This window comes from Lissotriton vulgaris, chromosome 4_1 (assembly GCF_964263255.1).
Source record: "Lissotriton vulgaris chromosome 4_1, aLisVul1.2, whole genome shotgun sequence".
Taxonomy (NCBI): Eukaryota; Metazoa; Chordata; class Amphibia; order Caudata; family Salamandridae; genus Lissotriton; species Lissotriton vulgaris.
The window spans coordinates 126,717,104-126,741,277 of NC_141691.1; the positions used below are offsets into that span (position 1 = coordinate 126,717,104).

Below are 24,174 nucleotides of genomic sequence, written 5' to 3' on the forward strand. Positions count from 1 at the left end.
TCATTTACAGACATATACATTTTGTTGTGTGCTTAAAAAACATTTATTTTCTCACCCCCGTTATCCAGCAAGATATTGGATCAGACCAGCACGTGGCCTCTTTATTATACAACATTAGTTTCTTGTCCTCACCCCTTGGCCTCCCCAAATTGAATGCCAATTGGAGCCACCTCTCAGATTATTGATTCTTCATTTGTTTCTAGGTGAGTTTCACCTTCTTCTCCAACTCTTCATACTCTCGTACCTTATTCAACCTTTTATGTCTATTTACCAACCACTGATTAGTTGGAGATTTCCTTCCCTGCCGCTGTGTGAATGGTGACTTCCTGTGAACGTACTTGGTGTTTTTTTTTTCATTATTATTTTTTTTTTTTTTATATTAGCTTGTAACTAAGGGCCTGATTACGAGTCCAGTTGAACCGTATTCCGCGGTCCTGTCTGAGGCGGTCAGCCGGCGAAGGTCTCTTCAGAAACAGTCGGTTCAACCGCCGGATTACAATGCATGCATCGTATTATCCGACCGACCGCAGAAGGGCTGCTGACTCCAACGGCTTTTTTCCGACTGCTGAGATGGCATTTGGAAACTAACTGTATCCATAGAGCTGTACAGGGGTATCCAACCGCGGTCTGGATTAAGATGTGGGTTTCCAACAACCCGACTGTGGCGATCTGACCGGCTGCCTTGGGTCGTGGGAAAAGGGGTTATTACTCAGCTGATTTCCCTTCTCCCTAGCGGACTCCGGCATGGATCCCTTTCTCCAGGCCCGCCTTACACCGCAGCAGTTGAACCCCCAAGACTACGATCCTGTGGGTTCCTGAAGGCAGGTAAATCTGTAGGTGGCATGTATCCCCATTGACTGAACTGTGCATATATCGCCACACTCTAATAATGGGGTATGTGGTGCACAGGGCATGTCCACATGTGTTACGCATGTGTGTACAACTGCATGTTTCCTGTGCATATGTACCTACTTGCAGTGACCTTTCTGGAGAGCATGGCACCTACGACTAGGGATCGTCTAAGGACCCAGACACCAGCGCCAAGAAACCCTTGGGTGTACGTGCGCTCTATAAATAAATAATAACATAACATAACAGCACTGACGATGAGACCTCTGCAGTAGTAGTGGTTGCATCGTAATACGGCTGCTGGAGCTTTCCTGGCCTCGGCGGTCAGAATTCTGATCTCTGCCACGGTAGTGGGACGGGCAGTCCAACCATCATCGTTATCGGCCTTATTCTGGCAATCCTTTCTCCATCAAAACCTCCGATTCACCGCCAACTGGAGCAAATATTTCACTAGCCTGTTAAAGTTCCCCACTTAGCTGTTAGCCATTGGATGGTACAAACCTATTGTAAATGTTTTGTGCTGTTGTGTTTCAAAAAGTCTTGCATCTTAGCTGACATGAACTTGTAGCCTATTGTCAGACACCATTTTATTGCGAATACCTTCTCAGCAAAATGCATCCCCGAGAAAATCTAATACAACATTAGTGGTGACACTTCCAACCCTATTCACTCTGGGCCATGTACTAAAATCAATCATTACAAAAAGATTATTTTTAGGGCAGTACTGAAAAATATCCCATTGTATCCGTTGCCTGTGTTCTCCGAAGATGATGAGCTTTGTTAACAAACACTTCACAGCTTGATCGTTTATATTCCTTTGGCTGCCTTTTCAACACAATTTCTCCCCTATCAGTCCAAGTACCATCAATTAAAGGCCATCCGAAATATTCCCTACCTCTCCTTTTAGTGCCAGAGATTCCTCAATGTCCCTTCTAGGACAATGCCAAAATATCTTTGCGACCCTTCCGGAGGTATGATCTTATTCGCTCTGAACACAATATTACTGTTCAACATCAACTCCTCTATACGTTTTCCATAAGCTGGGTAGTCGCCTATGAGATGCCTCACTTCAGACCCTCTGACCATGTGCTCCTTTACATTTCAAAGCGACCATTTCTTTGAACCCACTTACTTTCTGTCAAAACATACTTAAACAGCTGCCTCACACTATACTCGGTCAACTTTTATGCAGACTCTTCTAAGTTTAGCTGTAACCCGATAATACACTTGTGCTTCGTTCAGCCTTCTAGGCACATTCTGCATCATGTAACAAAGGCCTGCAAACCTAAAGCAACAGTATGTGGTCCGTTCAGATACGTGTGGCTGTACTCAGCTGCCCATGTTCTCACTCAGTCACAGAATCTTCTTTTTTTTATGCTGACTGCTGTGCTAAAGATCCATTCAATGCTTTCCATTCCTCTTTCGCGACCTTCTCAAAACTGCTCCCAGATCATAAACACTGACGTCCCTTCTTGACCATTTCAAAAAAAAATTCTTGTTCAGCTTCCCAGAAAATTGTTAAAGCGACTACACCTTTAATTCATAGTTCTCATGAAACCTTGAGTTACATTTCATAAGTTGTTCTTTTGTCTCTAGCCTGGGTGCAAATAAAATGGCTTTGACATTTTCTTCTTGGTTGCATCCCTCACTTAGGGGCTCATTACGATAATGGGCGGACCACCGTAGCGGTGATTGGGTCCGACCGCCATGCATACGGCGGTCCCGTATATACAATTATGATGGGACCGCCACCGCTGCGGTCGGATTCCGCACCTTTAACATTGCGGCGGTGGCTGCTGACCGCAGCACTCACTACCACAATGTTAAAAAGAGCATGTTGTGCTATTAACTGCACTACGTGGCAGGCACTACACTCTGCCTGCCACTTGATGCAGTGAACTGTAGGTGGGTACCACAGGCCCCCCCCCTAATGCACCCACACCTCCCCCAAACACAAGGGGGGCCCGCAACGGGTCCCTGAAGACATTCTCCACCAGCCTTTCAATGGCGGTTCAACCGTCACGGAAAAGGCTGGCTTCCGCCGGCATCATAATTGTGCATGCAGAGCCTGCTTAGGCTCCGCCGCCATTGTGAGCATGCTGACCGCTCCGCCAGGCAATCGTGACGATTGCTACCGGCCGCAAAGCGGCAGACAGACTTTCCGTCTGCCGCGATACCCACCACCATCCTAATGTGGCGGGGGTAAATCTCATGACGATGGCGGAACGATCACCACCGCCGTCCCGGCAGTGGCTATTTTTCCCCCCATCGTAATGAGCCCCCAAGAGTTTGAGCCCTCGATATTCTACTTAATCTCTGCCAAACTTGGAATTTACTACTTTTGATAGTAAGGTTCTCCTTTTGTGATGTTGCCAGTACTTATCTCAAATGAATGTGATTCTCCACCTTGTTGTGATCTAAAAACAAAATGTTGTCTTGGAATCCTTTTTCTCCATTAATTTCCTAGAAGACGCTACTCATCAGCCTCTGAAATACAACTGTTGTTGTATTGGCAAATCCAGAAAGCATAATTCTCTATTGCTAGATCTCATGTGGCTTAATGAAAGCCATAAGATGTTTCAACTCTTTCCAATTTGATCTGGTGGCAAGCAGTGTTCAGGTCAATTCTGGAAAATGTTGTAGTCCCAGAAACTATCCAGCATCTCTCACAGATGGGAAACAACCTTTACAACGCAAATTTTACAACGCACTACCATTACAACAAAACTTTTACAACGCAACACCCATTACAACGCAACCATTACAACGCATACCACTACAACGCATGTCATTACAACGCATAGCATTACAACACATAGTACCCTTACACTATCCAACACATACCCTACTGTTGCACCCCCTGGAGTTAGAATAGTAATTTTTACCCCTACACTATCCAACACTTACCCTACTATTGCAACCCCTGGAGTTAGAATAGTAATTTTTACCCCTACACTATCCAACACTTACCCTACTGTTGCACCCCCCCTGGAGTTAGAATAGTAATGGTTACCCCTACACTATCCAATACTTACCTTACATGCAATGTAATGTTATGCGTTGTAATGGTTTACGTTGTAAAGGTAGTATGCGATGTAGTGGAATGCGTTGTAAAGGTAGTTTTTAAAAATTCGTTGTAATGGCATGCGTTGTAATGGAATGCGTTGTAAATGTAAATGTAAATGTACAGGTATTTATATAGCGCAAATCACCAACCGGTCTCTAAGCGCTTGCTTAGGGAACCCGTCTGGTATTCCCCTGAGAGATAACCCCGGCAGGGTATCCGCAAGGTGAAAGCCAGGCATCCCGCAGCGAGGGGCCGTTGTGGAGATTAAGCAAGCTATTGCCCAGAGTCGCAGAGTGTGAACCCATGAATCGAGTAGGCACCGGAGCGAGAATTGTCAAGTCCATGGACATTTTAGGACTCAAGACCCCGCCGAGCCGGGAATTGAACCCTGGTTCCGGGCTGACCTCTGCTTCCAGGTCTGCCTCCTCTAACCAGTGAGCCACACTTCTCCACTGGAGAATAATGTAATGGATGTTGCGTTGTAAAAAATGCGCTGTAAAGGTATGCGTTGTAAAAGTATGCGTTGTAACGTCATACATCCCACACAGATTTAATAACTGCTCACTGTGAATGCAGACTGTTTAATTCAAGCAGCGCTAGCGTATGAAAAGTCTCAAAACACTTAGCCAGAACATTTTAGGGCTATCACAACAGGGGAAAGCCAGTCTGGGCACTCAGTGGGTTTTAAGATATCTTTATATATAAACACTTAATCCTAGAGAGAGCATTTTGGCCGATTCAGTTCCTCCGTACAAGCAAGAGTGCTGGTTTAAGGCCAGGTCTGTCAATTTTCAGATTTGTATTGTCCTTGTATGATCTTGTTACGGTGTCCAATGATCATTGGAATCAAGGGGTGTATAACCTAACTCGATCAAAAATACTCGAGAGAAGAGTACTTAATGGATAACAATCTAACACCTGCCTCCTAATGTTATTTTCTTAAGAGTTTGACTACAGGCAAGTGCCCCCTCCATGTATGCCAAAACAAACCCTCAGGATGTGTGAGGTCACCAGTCAGTGCGCACGTGATACAATCCATCTGCTATAAATAATATGCCATGTATAACCATTTTATACAAGTATAATCATGTCCCAACATTTATGTAGAGTTCTGTACTATACAAACTTTGTGTGCAGTGTATAAATCTACATAGAAACCCGTGTGTGTGTGTTCTTTTTTCAGTGGTCACTAATGGGTGTGTGGCAGTGTTTAAGTATATGTTAATCAAATGCATTTTGTACTCTGGATCTACTTCACGGTTTTTACATGCTAACAACAGTTCTGAAAACCTTACGCCCCTACTTAAGTGCCTGCTTTTCGTAGTCTGAAGCATACAAGCAGGGTTTTTTAGGCCCAGCAGAAAGCCGGAGGACCATTCGGGCTGGTTCGAATCAGCCTAAATATGTAGGCAACTACGACAACTGATTGGCTGTATGAACTATTGCGTTTCGAAAAGCATCCTTAAACCATGACATGGTTACCCTCTGAATAAAAGGAGATGTCTTTACAGCATAACCATAGTCATTTTTTAGAAGAAAGCGGATTGCTGCACTTCTCCAGAAGAATAACTTTATAACGAGTTCTCTGCTAGCGGTTCAGCCCATTCGAATGGTATTTACCTACCCTAATGAGGTAAAGGCACTTATGATGAAGCATGCCACTATTGAATGTGGGTGAGGAGTCTTCTCCTAATACTTAATTATATCTGTGAAGTAGTAAGTGAGTCCACCATAAGGGATTCCCTGGTTATGATCACACGCATGTCTGTGTTTCCATGATACCTTTAGCAGCCAGCTAACATCCTGGGTCGAAGGGAAATTTCTCATGCATACTGATGACATTCCTCATGAAACAACGTCACTCATGGGCACAGGTGAGTGAAAGAATAGGCTCCATAGGTCCTCTTCCTCCTCTGTGCATTCTGCATGACCCTAGGCATCCTTTCCCCTGGAATACAGGTAGCATTCCCTACATGAGACAATGCAACATTATCGCCACATAAATAGCATCATGTTTTAATATAATGTTGTGGTTGAACCCTTAGAACTTTCAAGGGCATATTTTAAATACTCATTCTCCAAGTCACTGTTTCTTGCATTTCCAGCTATATATGCTTAGTGGATTTGCTCTCGGTCTAATCTTGGTCCCAATACCAAGATTAGGTTGCCCATCCAAAAATTGTCTTGCCCTTCATGGCTGGTTATTCTCCCTTTGTGTTCCCAGTCGGCCCAAATGTAATCCTTCATTGCAATGTTTTGCCCTGAATAAGCAGAGGTTGTGGCTTATTGCAGCTTCACATGCATGTTGGCCACGGTTGGTCAAACAACTGTACCATGCACCACACATCTACGATGGTATTCACCCTATCCATGTTTAAACCACAGCAAGGCAACTCTCCCATGAACGCCAAGACCACCCCATCTCCTACTGCTACCTCTTCATTCATAACATTTGCACAACTACTACTTCCAACATCAAAACACTCTCCCAAAATGTCTCTTCTCTTTGCAGCAATTTAAAAATGTTGTCATTCATGGGGCACTTCTTCGCATTTTCTAAATGAATGAAACTGAAACATCTGTGGCATCATTTCTTTTCCCCCCCTGGGAGAGTTCTTCCCTTCTCCTTTTGTTCTTTCTTTTTCTCCTGAGTGATTACAACATTAACGTCACTACCCATTTCTTTTTGGACTTTCTGAACTTAATTCTCTGACAACTTTATGCTTCTAAAAGTACTTAGTATTTCATTTCATCAACTTTTATTCGATTATAGATTTATATAATCCTAAAAAGTACATTAAAAAGAGGAAATTTTGAACATAGATCAAAGATTAAAAAGATCAATAAACAAAAGAACACAAAACTTGAATCACTGTTAAAAAAGAAAGGAGTTTCAAATATGGTGGTACTGTTTCTACAGTGAATAGAGAAATACAAGTTTAGATAGAGACTTTGCGTCGAGTTGATATTACTGTTTTAAGAAAAGCTGCTATCAATTTCGCCTCGTGCAGGGTTTTCGGGGATTGTAAACGGGAAAGTGCAGGATATGATTGTCTTAGACCGCTTGATCTCAGAATAGGGAGAATCCATGTTTTTCTTGCTGGTCTATAGTATTTGCAAAAAAGTACGACATGGATCGTGGATTGTAAAGAAACTCCATCACAAGGACAGTTCATCAGATTTCGGGACCAGTTCTTCATTTCCGGGAATGAGACCAAACAGTAAAAAAGATCGAACCGGAATCTTGTGATTAAGAATTTTTCGTAGTTCGACAGGAAGTATGTCAAGTAGGGCTGAATGAGTTTCCCTGTCTGTAATATGCAGATTTTTTCATTTTGTGCTTTGGTGATCTCTGCTTGATTGCGGAGTTCCCTTAGGTGGCCCATACATATTTGCTTCAGCTGTCTCTTCGAAATATCTTCAATTGAGGGTGGTTCAAGGAAGTAATGCTCACAGTCAAGATCTACAAAGAATTTGTGGATGTAGGTAAGCCACGGAATTTTCCGCCAATGCGCTAGGCCAAGACAATCCGTGATGAGGGAACGAGTAATATGACTTTCAGGGTTACACCATATACGCTGTCACAGTAGGATAGGCTGGCATCGTATGGTATCGATAATATATTCCATACCAAGCTCCCGGTGTGAAGCTGAAATCGGGGAACTTTGGGGAAGGGCTAGGATGTATTTGATGAAAGCATTTTCGGTGACTGGAGTTGATCAATGCATCCATAGCCCCAGATACCTGCTCCATAGGTAGCCACACTGTGGCATTTCGCATAGTATATGGTTAACAGTTCCGCAGGGGCTGGTTTGCCTAGTTTCCTTGAGAATGCGGTTAGTGCTGATGTAGCACAGCGGAAGTTAAGATTTCTGGCTTCCACTGCCTTACGCCAGGTCATTGTGTCATCCACTAGGATGCCCAGGTATGGGTACACCGATGTTTTCTCTAGCGTGCTGTTGTTAATATGTATGGGCTTGGAGACTCTTTGCCTTGGGCCGATGTTCATTGTAAAAGTTTTTTTGATGTTAACTTTAAGGCCTAGTGCGTCCATGAAGGTCACGTATTTGTTGAGTTGCCGTTGGAGTTGGTTCGAAGTCCGTGCCAGGATGACAGAGTCGTCGGCATACAGGAGAATGGGTATCGGACGGTGATCTATCTGCGGGAGGTCCTGGCTCCCTTCCAGCATAGCCTGTTCGAGCCCATTTGTGTATAGGTTGAACAGGAAGGGAGCCAGTACACATCCCTGCCTTACTCCTCTTGAGATTTTGAAGGGTCGTGATAGTTCACCGCCAGTGCCAAATCTAACTCGACCTTCTGCATTGGTGTATAACTCTCTTAGGAATGCTAGTATGGGTGGGTCCACTCCAAGATGCAATAGGATCTGCCATAGCTTTGCGTGCTGTACACAGTCGAACGCTGCGCTCAAGTCTACATAGACCAGGAAGATGTTACCTCCTTTGGCGCGTGCGTACTTTCCAGCCAGGAGGACAAGGTTTAAGGCCTGTTCGACCGTTCCGAGCCCCTTCTGGAAACCATATTGCAGGTCAGTAATGATGTTGTTCTCCCGGGCCCAAGATTGTAGTCGGTCCAGGAGTATTCGACCTGCAATCTTGCCCATGGAGTCCAGAAGGGAGATCGGCCTGTAGCACGCTGGGTCATTACGATCCCCTTTTTTGAAGATGGGCAATAGTGTCGATGTTGACCATGAAGGGAAGAGACCGATTGAGACAACAGCAGCCATCACACATGTAATTAATTTCGACCAATAGTCGACGTCATGTAGGAACAAATCCATGGGGACCCCGTCTGGGCCAGGGGCCTTTCCTGTTTTTGAGGCCTTGATTGCCTTTCTGACCTCATTTAGAGTAATAATATACAATGAGACCCAATCCAAATGGCGAGTAAATCTATCAGTGACATAAGGGGGGTCCAATACATCCCACTCCCCACTACTCTCTTATCCACATTATAATGAGATAATGCACTGTGCTCTGCCTTGTTTAAAATATCTGTTCTCCAAGACAACCCAACAGAGCAAAGCTCTCAGAGTGACCCCAATCTTGGTTGTTCACAACAGTCCACACCACACATTGGACTTTACTCTAAATAGAGGACTATGCATTAGAGTAAAGTCCAATGTGTGGTGTGGACTGTTGTGAACAACCAAGATTGGGGTCACTCTGAGAGCTTTGCTCTGTTGGGTTGTCTTGGAGAACAGATATTTTAAACAAGGCAGAGCACAGTGCATTATCTCATTATAATGTGGATAAGAGAGTAGTGGGGAGTGGGATGTATTGGACCCCCCCTTATGTCACTGATAGATTTACTCGCCATTTGGATTGGGTCTCATTGTATATTATTGACTGTGAGTGGAGGGCGACCCTTTCCGTATTCCCTCTAAGCTCCTGTATTGTTTGAGAACTCATTTAGAGTAAAGCGTAAGTTGATTGGATAGACGTTGCTCTTTACCCGTTCAGGTCCCTGTGTTTGGGTTGTTGGTACGGCACCCGATGGTATTCCGAAGATTTTTGTAAAGTGTAAGACCCATTCATCCTCAGTTATTGCCACATCGAGATGGTCATGGTCGCTGGTGTTGGCCAGGAGAGGGGATCTTATGGTCTGCCAAAAGACAGTGCTGTCTTTCCTTAATGCACTTTCGTGTAGTTGAAGCCATAGATCTGACTTTATCTGTTTTTTACGATTTTTGCGAGCATTGTTGTAGGTTTTCCTTAGCTGGGAAATTTTTTGAGGGTCTCTCGGTTGCTGTCGTAAGGATTCTTTGAGAGACGTAAGGGCCTTTCGACAGGCGGTATCGAACCATCTTGTGGTAGGGAGTTTGTGCTTATTTTTGGGGTTGATGAATAGCTCGTCCTTTATTACTTCCTGGATATTTTGAAAGGAGGTGACTATTAATTCTGGGGGTGCCTCGGGGGACAGACAGTTGGTTCTCCACCGGTGTGTTTTTTCGAGAACCCTCTGTGTCATCTCATCCGGGTCGATCTTTGTCCATTTAATTGCATACCCGTTCAGCTTCTTCATGGTGAGCGATTGTTGGTCTAGGGAACTAGCTTTTGAAGAAGGTATCCCAGCTTGCCTCATGTGGATTTCCACGCTGAGTGGGTAATGGTCACTGATTGGGTTGGACCCAATTTTAAAGTTACATAGTTGCCCTTTATAGAAGTTTGAGGCTAAGATAAAGTCGATGGTTGAGAGGCAGCCTCGCCCGTGAAAGGTGGGTAGGAAGTCCTGCTCCGGATTGACTATTTCGTTGACAAAGTCAAGGTCTAGGGTGAAGAGGATTTCGTTTAATTTGTTGCCCCCTGGCGTATGCACAAAGTGAGGGATGGGATTTCCAAGTTCGTTCTGGAGCCCGCAGTTCCCATTGGTGTGCTTTGGGCACAGTGTAAAATTAAAATCGCCTCCCCAGATGAGGTAGATTGTGGATTTATTGTTTGTTTTTTGGAAAGAGAGTAAGTATGCGGCTATTTCATCTAGGTGTGAGCAGCATTCCACATTGCCTGAGTTATTGTAGTAATTTATGTATATATGTAAATCTCCTTTCGTTACTGTTGACTGTGTGGTTTGTATTATTTGGAAGGAGGATGTTTCCTTTAACAGTTTCACTTTGAGTGGAAGAGTATTTGAGATGAAGGTCGTAAGCCCACCTTTTGGTCTGCCCATTCTACTAGGTACTGCTTGAGTAAACAGTGTTTTGTAGCCCACTAAGTGAAGAGGAGTTGTGCACCAGGTCTCTTGCAGGCACAGAATTTGATGGCTCTTTGCTGTGTCGAGCCATGAGGAAGAGGTTATTTTTGTAGTTAAACCTGCAACGTTCCAGTAAGCGATAGTCAAACTCAGGGTTAAAGAATCCGTTGCAGTGTGTGATGGTTTTGTCAGGTTGTTATTAAAGGCTAGTGGTTGCTGAAGACGTAAGCCCGAGCTAGTATTAGCTTCTATTGAGGGGATAGTGATCAGAGCCTTGTTTGGAACATTAGGTAGACCCTGACGGGTAAGAGTAGGATTTTCGGTTTTGGTGAAGGAAAAATTATATGATTCATGCAAAGTGGTTTCGTGACTGTCATGTGGAGACTCTGTGGGGTACTGTTTAGCGTTCAGTGATTGCGATGTATCATCGGGCTTAGGGTGTCTCGATTTGTCCCTGAATGGTCAGTCGACCATTTCGAGACAGTCAAAACGGTTTTGGGTTGGGAGGCCCTGCCATCCTTCGTAGTTTTGATAGGGTCTTTCTTGCCAGTAGGGCCTCTGGCGTTCTCTGGGCCTTTCTCTCGGTCCACCCCTACCTACATAGTCATAGGAATATTCCATCTGTTTCCATGGCACTTGGTACCATGGCTCCTGGTTCCATGGTTCTTTGGGGAGCTGGTGCCATGACCAGGGTGGAGGGTTACGTTGGTGTTTTGCTGGCGGATAAAAGGAGAGATGACGAGCGTCAATCCCCCCTTTTTTATCAAGCTGAGGCCAGGCACAGATGTAGTCCACTGTTGAGGGATCTCTGCATGTTACAATAATGCAGTCTCCGCGGATTGTCTTTGTTGTTTTGCCTATCCAGGCTACCCTACGGGCTGTAGTGATCCCTCCAGATAGGTGGGATTCGAGCGGTCTATTGATGCTTAACCACTGCATGGCTTTGTTTTTAAGAGACCATGCAGTTTCTGGTGTGTCATCGGTTAGCTCTGGTACGCCTGTGAGAACTATTGTGTATGGGGTGGCTTCCGGAGGCAAATGGGCAGGGTGTCTAGCTGCTGAAGGTTTTTGGGATGTGTTTTTAGGAGTTGTTTGAGAGGGCAGTGATTTCGACGGAAAATTTTCGGGCCTTTTTTCTGAGCAGGCTCTACTGCTGTCTGCGTTTATCACTGGACCTGGGGTGTCTACCATGACTAGATCTGTGTTTGCTGTTTGCTGACTTGATTTAGCAGGAGGTTTCTCTTTCTGAGGTTGAGGCGTTTTGACTACAGGTTTAGGTAATGTGGTGTTTTGTTTGGTGTTTTTCTGTGCTAAAGGCGTTAAATTTGTGTGATTGGCTGTTTTCTGTATGTGTGCTTGATGCTGTTTTTTGGGTGGCTGCGAGATGTTACGCTGACCCTTTGTTTCTATACGGGTGTTTGTATCTAAAAGGGTGGCCGAGATTATAGTTAACTGAGCTTCGAGATTCCTGAAGCTGAGTTGAATGGGCTTTAGGTATTGAAATAGCAGATCTTTTGTTGTCGTGAGAACTTGCGAGGTAACTCTGCAAGTTTTGCATTGGTTTTCAAAATGATCGTTGGAAATAGCCTTGTTCGGTTGATTAGTTACTGGGGGAAATAATATGCTATGGGACGCTGTGGGGTTTGAATGGGGTAGCGAGTGTTCTGAACACGGGGCATTGGTTGCTAGTTCTCCGGAGCTTACTGGGTGAGTTTTTGAGATTGCTCCCTCCCTTTCCCCTTGTTGAAGCGAGTTGTCGTGTGGTTGGGCGTCCCCCTGAGTATGACGGGCAGCTAGGTCAGGGGTTGCTTCCAGATCGTCAAACGTGATGGAGAGATCTGACTCGGGGGCCGCGAGAGGTTTTGTACGCCTGGGGGCGGGGCACTGGGAGGGGGCGCGGCACCCTCGGGAAGAGGAAACAGCTGGTGTCAGTAGCGCTGTACCTCGCAGTCCCGGGGCCGCGCCTCTCGCCTCCTCTGCGGCCTTGCTGTTCTTTACTCCTTCCTCGGCGGCAAAGGACTTTGGCAGAAGTTCTGCTACTCCAGTAGCGAGTGTCAGGTAAGCAGGAAAATGCTGGCAATACCTCTGTTTGCGAGCGGCAGAGGTTGTGGCTTATTGCAGCTTCACATGCATGTTGGCCACGGTTGGTCAAACAACTTTTTACCTTTTTATAGTGTACCATGCACCACACATCTACGATGGTATTCACCCTATCCATGTTTAAACCACAGCAAGGCAACTCTCCCATGAACGCCAAGACCACCCCATCTCCTACTGCTACCTCTTCATTCATAACATTTGCACAACTACTACTTCCAACATCAAAACACTCTCCCAAAATGTCTCTTCTCTTTGCAGCAATTTAAAAATGTTGTCATTCATGGGGCACTTCTTCGCATTTTCTAAATGAATGAAACTGAAACATCTGTGGCATCATTTCTTTTCCCCCCTGGGAGAGTTCTTCCCTTCTCCTTTTGTTCTTTCTTTTTCTCCTGAGTGATTACAACATTAACGATACTACCCATTTCTTTTTGGACTTTCTGAACTTAATTCTCTGACAACTTTATGCTTCTAAAAGTACTTAGTAGCCTTCTGAAGGGTGATTATTTCTTATCCTGCCCATATAGCTTCTTGTAATTTCTTTGATTACCTTTTCATAACATTTGATCACAAGGTACCTCTTCGTACATGTAGTGTTTAGTCACAGGTTATGGCCAACACCCTTCGAATAACCACATTCTCAATTATCTCACTTCCCACCTGACATCTCATATTTTAAAATCTCTTTTGGACAGTTGACTTTCTCCCCACATTGTTCCTGTAATGTTTGGTCGCCATTTGTTAACATCCAATTGTGAATGCTTTCTAGGGAAGAGGTGTGGTGCAGCGGCCAAGGCGGCTGACTCCGGAACACGGGGGCTCACGGTTCGATCGCTGGCAGCAGGTTAGCCCAGCACCTTGTGGCTCGGGGCAAATGCTCGCTTAATCTTACTGATGGCCCCCAGCGCCAGGACACCTCTCTGGAGGTAGCTCAGCGCTTTACAAATGCTGGTATTTCATTTCATACATGTTTAACTATTTCTAAACAGCTGCACCCCAGCAGTGCTGCCACAATGATTGACTTTGCAGAACACCCACCTTCTTCTAACACCTTCACATATGCCTGGATTAGATCTATTCAAATCTCCCGCTCCATCAGGGGATCACCTGACTCCAGCAGAAACAGAAGATGTGAAGGAATGCTTGACCTTTCCATTAAATGTGCACACAAGAAGACTAGTAAATAAAGTACCCACCACTAGTCAAGACTAGTTAAAGTAGTCCCAGTTGAAAACCAGAAGATTCTTCCATGCACTTGTAGGCAATCCTGCACTTTTGAAACAAAGTAACAACTAATGGTTCTCTCCATCCCAGCATACATATTTCCTGCTCTTATACAGATATCATAAAACATGAACTGTACTTCAAGATGGCCGCCAGTGAGATCCAGGCGCCTTGTCCACTTTCAGATCTCAGGAAGAACACTGCACAAGAACACTTCCTTACACGCCTAATGGGTTTGGTGGACACTCACATGACCAGGCTTTGTATTTTTTTTCACTGGCTTCTCTCCCTCTCCATGTCTTCCTGTGCTCAAGCTTTAGCAGACTATAACTGACTATGCTGCACCTGAACTATTCTTCTGATGGCTACGCATGCTCTGTTTGTGACCGATGCAAGAGGCGAAAGGAATGGTCTGCCGTACCCTGCCGACTCGGGGCCCTGCTGGATATTGCAACCTTTGTGCTAAGTACACAATTAATGACAGTGGCATGTTTTAATGGCAATATCACATCACAGTGGGCTAGCTGTTCACGCCACTTCCCAACTCCTGCTGGTCACCAGTTTTGTACCTGGCCAAAATTACCACCAGAAAATCCTCTACAGTCAGTCTGTTTGAAGTAATATTAATGTGTACATTAAAAAGCATTGCAAACGCCACCTTTCCGTGATAATATACACAAGGGTGAGCAACCCAATATACCCTTGCGGGCTTGGGCAAGGTTTGTAGAGGAAATGGCCAGCAAGGGATTTTAATTTGAGAGTTTGTACAGCACCTTTAGGACTTGTTGTTTAATCACAGTACCTAAGTATGAGTTAAATCAATGGCTGTTAAATTCAATTCAAAATAGACATAAGATGTTACCACACTAACATCATGATAGAGCAATATTGCTCAATAAAACAAAACAAGAAACCAGGGTATATTGTCTGAAAATTATTATTAAGTTTCAAGGCAAAGTATATGTACAAAAACAATGAATGAACATAAAAAGCAGGGTGCATACATAGATATACAATGAGGATATTCAAGGTCTTGTTTCCTTTTCCTTGGACATATCCAAATTAAAGTCCAGACTGCTGTATTTCAGTGGTTGATTGGTTTTAACCCGGAGTCAGAAGAAAATCAAAAGATGACTGGGGGGCAAACTAGGCAGAATTGGACTAAGCAGGTCGACGTTTCGGTCTTATTATGGTTATTTTTAAGACCATCATCAGGACTACAAAGTAGTATATGCAATTGATGACCCTCTGTAAAGAAACAACAGTACATTATAATATATACAGTTAAATTGAATACCTGGTTTATGACATACAATAGTTATGACACAGCTGAATGTATTTACAATTCCTATTTACACTAAACAGAATAGCAGTAAGTTTCATCATAAGGTAAAATTGGTCGGTGTGGAGACCAAGAAAATTTATTATTTTAATCAAAAGATTTAAAAGAAAATTGTGCTAAGTAAGATAGGTCTACTCCGCGTTTTAATCGCCACGTATTGTACTTACTTTTGGCAATATAGGAGTCTTATTTGCACCGGTGTTTGGAATTAATTACACTGAAGTGGTGCACAAAGATGAATCCAATGTGCCACGATTGCGCTATAAGGAACAAGGAATCAATTTAGTTCCTATCAGATGTACATGTTTGTTTTATGTTGAATATGGAGGTTTAGGGCATTTACCTTGCAACACTTTAGGTGCAGTGATGAATAGGAAAGGATAGACCGTCCACTTTCAATTGTTGATCAGTTATCTCTATATATAAACTGAATAAAACAGAGAAAAGCAATATTGTGGCTTTTTGTAGTAAAAAATGGTCACACACAGGTAACAGGAAATGCTGCACTGGGTAGACAAGGGCATAGAGTTGATGTACAATTACAGCGCTTATTAAAAAAAAAAAAAAAAAAAAAAGGGGGGGGGGGCATGTACCCAACATAGGGGTAGCCCATGCTGTCATGGCCTAATGCTTGCCAAGATTTAAAAGTACCTTAGTTATTTCTTTAAATAAAATAAAGAGTGAGACACATCAATTTTTAGGCGTTTTTGACAGAGGATGAGAACTCGCATTTGATTTAAAGCGAAATGCTAGTTGTAGACAGTTGCGCTCACATTAACGCTACTTTAACTCCCCAAGATTTTAAATAAGGAGAGTGAAACTCCCAAACCGGGAGTTTACAAATGCCAGTGCCGCGAATCGGCGCTTTGCTTAAGGCGGAAATCATGCGTAACACGGGGGCTCTTTGCCGGTGCACTTAACCCACAGTAAGTTGGGTACATGCCCCCCCCCCCCTTTTTTTTTTTTTTTTTTTTTAATAAGCGCTGTAATTGTACATCAACTCTATGCCCTTGTCTACCCAGTGCAGCATTTCCTGTTACCTGTGTGTGACCATTTTTTACTACAAAAAGCCACAATATTGCTTTTCTCTGTTTTATTCAGTTTATATATAGAGATAACTGATCAACAATTGAAAGTGGACGGTCTATCCTTTCCTATTCATCACTGCACCTAAAGTGTTGCAAGGTAAATGCCCTAAACCTCCATATTCAACATAAAACAAACATGTACATCTGATAGGAACTAAATTGATTCCTTGTTCCTTATAGCGCAATCGTGGCACATTGGATTCATCTTTGTGCACCACTTCAGTGTAATTAATTCCAAACACCGGTGCAAATAAGACTCCTATATTGCCAAAAGTAAGTACAATACGTGGCGATTAAAACGCGGAGTAGACCTATCTTACTTAGCACAATTTTCTTTTAAATCTTTTGATTAAAATAATAAATTTTCTTGGTCTCCACACCGACCAATTTTACCTTATGATGAAACTTACTGCTATTCTGTTTAGTGTAAATAGGAATTGTAAATACATTCAGCTGTGTCATAACTATTGTATGTCATAAACCAGGTATTCAATTTAACTGTATATATTATAATGTACTGTTGTTTCTTTACAGAGGGTCATCAATTGCATATACTACTTTGTAGTCCTGATGATGGTCTTAAAAATAACCATAATAAGACCGAAACGTCGACCTGCTTAGTCCAATTCTGCCTAGTTTGCCCCCCAGTCATCTTTTGATTTTCTTCTGACTCCGGGTTAAAACCAATCAACCACTGAAATACAGCAGTCTGGACTTTAATTTGGATATGTCCAAGGAAAAGGAAACAAGACCTTGAATATCCTCATTGTATATCTATGTATGCACCCTGCTTTTTATGTTCATTCATTGTTTTTGTACATATACTTTGCCTTGAAACTTAATAATAATTTTCAGACAATATACCCTGGTTTCTTGTTTTGTTTTATTGAGCAATATTGCTCTATCATGATGTTAGTGTGGTAACATCTTATGTCTATTTTGAATTGAATTTAACAGCCATTGATTTAACTCATACTTAGGTACTGTGATTAAACAACAAGTCCTAAAGGTGCTGTACAAACTCTCAAATTAAAATCCCTTGCTGGCCATTTCCTCTACAAACCTTTCCGTGATGGTCACCTGCTCACAAAGTCTACCGTTGAACCTGTGCATTCTACCCTTCCGACCACTCAGTCATTTGCAATTTGCATTTCCCATTCTTAACAAAACATCAGTGACTTAGGAAAATGTATCTAGGTGTACATTGGTATGTTCATGTAGACTTGTAAAGACAGCAGTTGTTAAGGCAGCTTTGAAAACGTGCACTTTAGCAACGAGGATATTTTAAAGCTCGATACTTACATCAAGGCCTTTTGCCCAATGTTTGTCTCGCTTCCAGCTGTTAGTGCATCACTGTGGAAACCATTCTATAAAATTGCTTTAAATTGTGTTTGTTCCTAAAATCTTGTTTGTCTTAGCTTCTGATCAGCTGGGGCAGAGGTTGGTGGTGGTGAGGCAAAGAGGCGGTGTCCAATTGTTGCCAGAAAACATATGAAAAGCAAGTTGAAGCAAAGGTTTCACCCTCTGTGTGATTCTGCAGCCACCATGGCCTGAATAGTGTCATCCTGTTAGTTTCTAATCCCACACACGTGGTGTTTTATGCAGCTTTGTGCCAGTTACACAAACCTTATGCAGCGTAGTATTGTTTAGTTCAGCCTTAAAAATGTGATTGTTGCAAAAGGCATCATTTCACATGAATTAAACATTTAGCGAGAAATGGAGATTCGAATCTTGCTTTTCCTAATGTGTACTTATTTTTAGCAGGCAGAACTGTTAAATGCACCCATGTAGAAGATGTGTAAGACTTGCATCTTGAGGCTAGCATTGATATTTTTTCACTTTTTTTTTATAGATCCGTAATGATGCCATCTGCACAGATTGACGAGGAAACGAATACCAGATCTGCTGTTCTTGTCGCCAGCTAACCACACCTGAATCTTCGTCTGTTGCCATGGAAACTTGCTCGAGCAATGATGGCAGAAAGGCGACCATTTCAACAAAGCCTGTGTGCTGCGAAGTCTCCGACTCCGGGAGCCAAGCTCAAGCAGCAGGTCTGCTCGCGGACCAGGCTGAGGTTCCTGCTCTCCCACCTGATCAGCCGCTTCAAGGAAAGCAGAAGAAAACGTCGTTCAGGTTCTTTGGGGTACGCAAAAGTATTTGCACCCTTCCAAACTTCTTCAGTAGTAGGACTAAGAGCTCTGGAAAGGGAGCCTTGAAGAAGAGCCTCTGTAAGAGCAAGACCCATGACTGCATCAGTGACGTCAGCTATGGGCAAACGAGAAGAGGGCCTCTGGAGAATATTTCCAATGCAGAGACCGCGTTGAATCTGCACGAGCGTGGCGCTAAAACACTTCCAAGCTCTCAGAGTGCACACCTGGGAATTCAGGTTGGTGCCAATCTTGACTTCAACCACCCAAGAGCCTCGTCATGGACCAGCACAGAGGCTCTGGATTCCAAACAGAAAGAAGATAAGTCTTTATCTTTACCCAAAGCCAAGAAAGGCCTAAAAGGACTGTTCAGTGGGATGCGGCGACACAAAAAGAGCAAGGCACATAATTCTGATAAAGACCCACTGGAGTTGAATGTATTGCCAGCAGGCTTAAACGAGGTCAACAAAAAGGCAAGGATCGAGCCAGCTGCTCCCCAAGACATAAATGCTCTTAATCCAGATGACAATGGTCAAATTGCAGTGTTGATAGAAAGTCCAAGTAAAAAAATTATTTTGAGCAAAATAAACAAGCACTTGGACATTAATGTTGTTGGCAAAGAATTTGAGTTGAATGTCGGTGCAGAAACGAGGTCCGCACATAAGCACACTGTAGAAAATGTGACCGCAAATGAGAGTAACCATGTAATCCTGGACGCAGTCCCTGCTTGTGCCAAATTTGATGATGGTAGCATTCCAGAAATTATTCCCTCTGATGACCAGGATACTGAACCAGTATTGACACCCTCGGAAGGACATATGAGCCTCTTATTTGATGACGTTTCCTCTCTCAAAAGTTTTGATTCCTTGACTGGTTGTGGAGACATCATTGCCGACCAAGATATTGACAGCATTGCTGACAGCACAGTGTCTGTAGAGCGGAGTCGGGAACTGACCAAAAGGAGCTCTTGTCTTGTAACCTATCAAGGAGGAGGTGAAGAAATGGCAACTCCGGATGAGCTGGGAGATGAATACCTGCAGCATTTGTGGGAGAAGGCGGTCGAAGGGGATGCGAGCCGTGACCGAGGGTCTGACGAAAGTTATTTGGAGGTGCAGGATGTTTCAGACCCTGCCCCTCCTCTTCAGATGGAGATGACTCACCTCTGTGCTGAAGCAGGTGTCATGGACGCGGCAGACCTAACACCGCAGAGTGACCACCAAGGTTCTGCACCCAATAGTGACGAAGGTTATTATGATTCAAACACCCCAGGGCCTGATGACGACACAGGAGACAGCGTCAGTCATAACTTTAAGAAGGACCGCCTTCCAAGAGACAGCTACAGCGGGGACGCCCTTTATGAGTTTTATGAGGCAGACGATAGCCTCATGAGTCCCCCTCTTGGAGGTAAATCCTTGTTTAAAAATGAGGCATATTGTCCAGAGCTTTTTGACCATTTTTTAGACAGCAACTTTCCAAGTGATATAAATTTGATGCAAATTATTGGACAGCAAATGGGTGCAATGGAAACAGAGGAAGAAAGATTAGCTGTAATTCAGAAGCAGATTCTGCAGTGGGATCAGAACAAGGAACCCATTTTTAAGAAGAGTGAATATGCAAATCAAGGACCATGTATCAAGCAAAATGCTGAATGTAAAAATAGAACAGCTGCCTTGCTTGGCAGAAAACAAAGGTGCCTTAATAGTGAGCAGGTGGGCTCTCAAAATTCAAGCCGAACTAGTGTTAATGATGCTTTTTCAGATTCTGGAACTGAGCATCCAACTTGGAGAGACTTTCAAGAGATGTCCATGCCTTGTTTGAGTAGGTTCTATAGTGAAAGCTCTGACCAAAGAACACTGCCTAACGGCCATGTTCAAATAACGAAAAGTGGCTGTAACTTTGATTTGGATGCTGATGACGTGGCATTGGGCACTAATGGCCATAATGGTTCAGAGATGCATCTGAACGTCCGGAAAGCCCACCCGGGAAGCAGCTTGTCAAAGGAACCTAATGATGGCGTGATTGACGCAGGTCATGACGACATTTTGGAGTGTGAGCAGGCAGTGAGCTATAGTCAAGCTCTGGTGGACTTCACCAGCAATGGTACATTGTTCTCTAGTCTCTCTGAAAGCCTGGGGAGTTCGGATTCTGGTTCCTCATTTACTCAGAATCTCACCACGCTTCCAACGATGGTCAACTTTGACATAGTCGATGTTGAAAATGATGGGGAAGGTGAATTTGACCAGCAGATTGAAATTAGCGCCGAGGAAGAGATCAGTGCATCATTTGAAGACTTTGAGAGCATTTTTGTGCAGAAAGAATCTTTTGCTGAATGTGACGAGCAAATGTTTCGCATGGACACCCAAAGCACCCTTCAAAGCTGCGAATGGGGCGTGTCCAGTCTTCCCCGCCATCTCAGCCTCTATAGACTTGGCTCTTCGATGCCAGCACCTTTGTCTACTAACCGGCGGAGTCGGTCACTTGACACAGAAAGCTTGGAATTCGAGCTTGCCAACATGCGCCTGTCGAAAAGTGGCCTTAGGTCGTGTGAACTTCCAGTAAAAAGGGGTGGCAAGAAAGATGTTCTGTCCTCTGAGCTCAGTAGCAGTAGAGAAAGGGCCCCGCCGTTTTATGCAGAAGGTGGAGAAGCGGCTGCTAAGTGGTTGAGGTCACTACACTACAATGATGATCTTTCTCCAGAGGCTGAAGAGAGATGGGATATGGCTGACAATGGTGACGCTTCTGTTTGGAGTAGTGGCTTGCATACATCTGTGCCACGTGAAAGCGATCCGCAGAGGCCGGACAGAAGGCTTTTTCAGGGGAGGTCAGAGAACAGAGCGGCTAGTAACCAGAGCCCTAGACAGATGGTGAGACCGTCCAATTTACCTCTCTTGAGAAATGGCAGGCAGTCCTCCGAGGTGCCTGGCTCCTACCAGTATTATGCAGACCAGATTCAAAAGAAGCTTGACCGCGAGTTACATTGGGAAGAGCAAAAAGAAGACTGTCCTCAGTTCTGCTTCCCTAAGTCTTCTGACAATGTAACAAAAAAATGTAAACCTATAGGCATCACCCAAGCAATGCCTCAATTCAACCCAAATGGCACCGAAACCTTAAAGCACTCTGCAAATTTCGCTGAGCGCTATGAAAGCCCTCAAAAAGTTATGCAGAAAGGAAGAATAGAGCAAGTTAAACCCATGCCTGCTTGCTGGACCGACGACTGCAGCGAGTATCGCTCTAACCAAATGCTTTCTTTTACTTTTGGGAGTGCAGAAGGCGTCTAGCAGACCTTGCTGTCTGCAGCAATGTAGGAAAATGTGTCTAAATAGATTTTTTTGCCTTTACTGTAGTGCGCTTAGCCATAATGTATGAGGATTGTATTTTTTATACTGCGGTATATATTTACACACTCAGTTGAACGGCACTACCAGTGTATGCTTCTGCAAGTTGCGCAAGCACCACAAGGTAGCTACCCTCACCGCCACGTCAAAAACTTGCGGCTGCGGAGATATCCAGGTGATGGGCCATGCTGGTCTTGTATATACTTCCAAGTTATACCAGTCCAACATGATCGCATCTAGAACTCCCTTGGTTCTGCTGCACTTAAAAAATGGATGTATGTGTTAAGCTATTTCAGCTCATAGCTGTAGATACATTATAGCAGGTCGAGTCGATTTTCTTTGGAAGGAAGTTTCAATATTATGGTATGAGCAATGTATTCTTTTATTTAGAATACTGGACGTTAATAAGCAGCCTAAATTAGGCTCTGTAGTGGAATGTTTTTATAAACTGTATGTTTTTTCTTTGTTTCGGCCAATTGAATGCAGCAAAGGAAGAGGAGGTGGAGCTAGCACTGAAGCATAAAACACTAGGGCGCAAGAAGCGTGCACAGAACTTCACACTGTTCTTGTTGTTAATGTTGTCACGCCATGTTTTACACCAATCACCAAAGACAAGGGTGTCTCTTATTCTTTATTTTATTAAAATATGTAGTTGACAGGTTGGAGGTCTATGAGGGCTCACAATATTGTAACACAATTCCACAATACATATCAAGCTGACAGTGCACACCTTTGTAATAGTGTACATTTTGGTGCTGAATAGAAGGAATTGTTTGTCAATAAATCTTTTTTCCATTACTTTGTGAATATGTGCTGTTCGTAGGTAGACCTCATTTTCAGGCAGCCCGACAGGCCTTTGCCATTTATGGTTTTCTTGAGATTCTTGTCAAATGCTGAATGTGCAGAATGGACCATACTTCCTGCTTACCGACACATCAGCCTCTGTACATAGTTACTCACTCAATGTTGTGAAAAGGTCGATTGTTTAAATTGAATGACATTCGTACTAACCCCTACCCTGCAACAAAGGAGCCAATTTGTTTTCCATTAATAGCATTTTCATCTCCAATGGCCAGAAGTCAAAGTGTCATTCTCGTGTACTGTGGGCAAGGTAAATCTAAAATGAATCCATTTTGGTATGTTAGCAGTTCAGTTAATTACATCCCTGCATAATAAGTGTGAATGCTTTTTTTGGTGACAGAGAAAAGGTTCGTGGTAGGCAACAGATTTTCTGCCATCTGTTTCTTGGAAAGCAGTTAATTGAAATTTTTAAAGCAAAGGCCATGTTTTAACTTTACCATTTTTCACAGATGAACAAAATTGTGGCTCTGCAGTAAGGAAATGGGTATGATTTTTGGTGTGCCATGATACAGCTTTCCTCAGATTGATTTCTTTATCATAGTACTTCCAGGTGTTGGACTGTCCTGTAAAACTTTTCTTTTCCTATATCTCTCCAGCGTGATCCATGCCATCATGAGGCTTCGCCTTTAGCTCCATCTACCGGACATGACATCAGAATTTGTTGCCTGCCATCCAGCACACTGGTATCTATTTCCGTTTTCTGCGCTTCATTGATTAATTTCTTGAATTTACTCAGTACTTCACAGATTAAATTCCACAGCAATTTTGACTGTGACTAGGTCAAATGTCTCCTCCAAAAATATCTCACAAGAGGTGTTTGTTGGGTCCACATCAATCAATCATTTTTTATAAAGCACTGCAAATCACCTGTGCAAATCTCAAAACTCTTGGCATGCTGGCTGCTGCGAGGTGATCTGTTTGTTCGAACAGCCAGTTCTTCAGTTCTCTCCTGAGTTGCTGGAGCAGGGAGGCGGTCCTGAGGTGCAGGGGAAGGTTGTTCCAAGCTTTGGACGCCAGATGTGAGAAGGAGCATCCTCCGCTGTTGCCTTGATTGATTAGGGGGGCGTCTGCGAAAAAGAGGGAGGTGGATCGTAGGTGTCTAGTTGGTTGGTGGAAGGTCATGAGTTTTGTTGATGTAAACTGTTCCTTCTTTGTGCAGGGCTTTGTACCCGTGGGTCAATGTCTTGAACTGGCATCTCGTCTGGATCGGGAGTCTGGGTAGTTTAAGGTGGGGTGTGATGTGTGTCTGTCTGGGAAGGTCGAGGATGAGTCTTGCTGCTGAGTTTTGTAAGGTCTGTAGTCTATTCAGGAGGTGTGCAGTGATTTAGCCTGCTGTTGATGAGGGCCTGCATAATGGTCCTTCTGGTGTCGACAGGGATCCACCTGAAGATCTTGCGGAGCATGCATAGGGTGTGGAAGCAGCCAGATGAGACAGTGTTTACCTATTCCTTCA

At 43.7% G+C, this 24,174-nt stretch overlaps 1 protein-coding gene across 1 annotated transcript in view; it reads left to right on the plus strand.

Annotated features, from left to right (window-relative positions):
* The window catches only part of AMER1 (APC membrane recruitment protein 1), a 70,426-nt gene extending 47,768 nt beyond the window's left edge, over positions 1-22,658 (plus strand). Inside the window, exon 2 of the mRNA XM_086918379.1 lies at positions 18,231-22,658. Coding sequence (XP_086774505.1) covers positions 18,330-21,803 — 3,474 coding nt within the window. The 5' untranslated portion in view covers positions 18,231-18,329 and the 3' untranslated portion in view covers positions 21,804-22,658. The remainder of the gene's footprint in view (positions 1-18,230) is intronic.
* Positions 22,659-24,174: the final 1,516 nt, after the last annotated feature.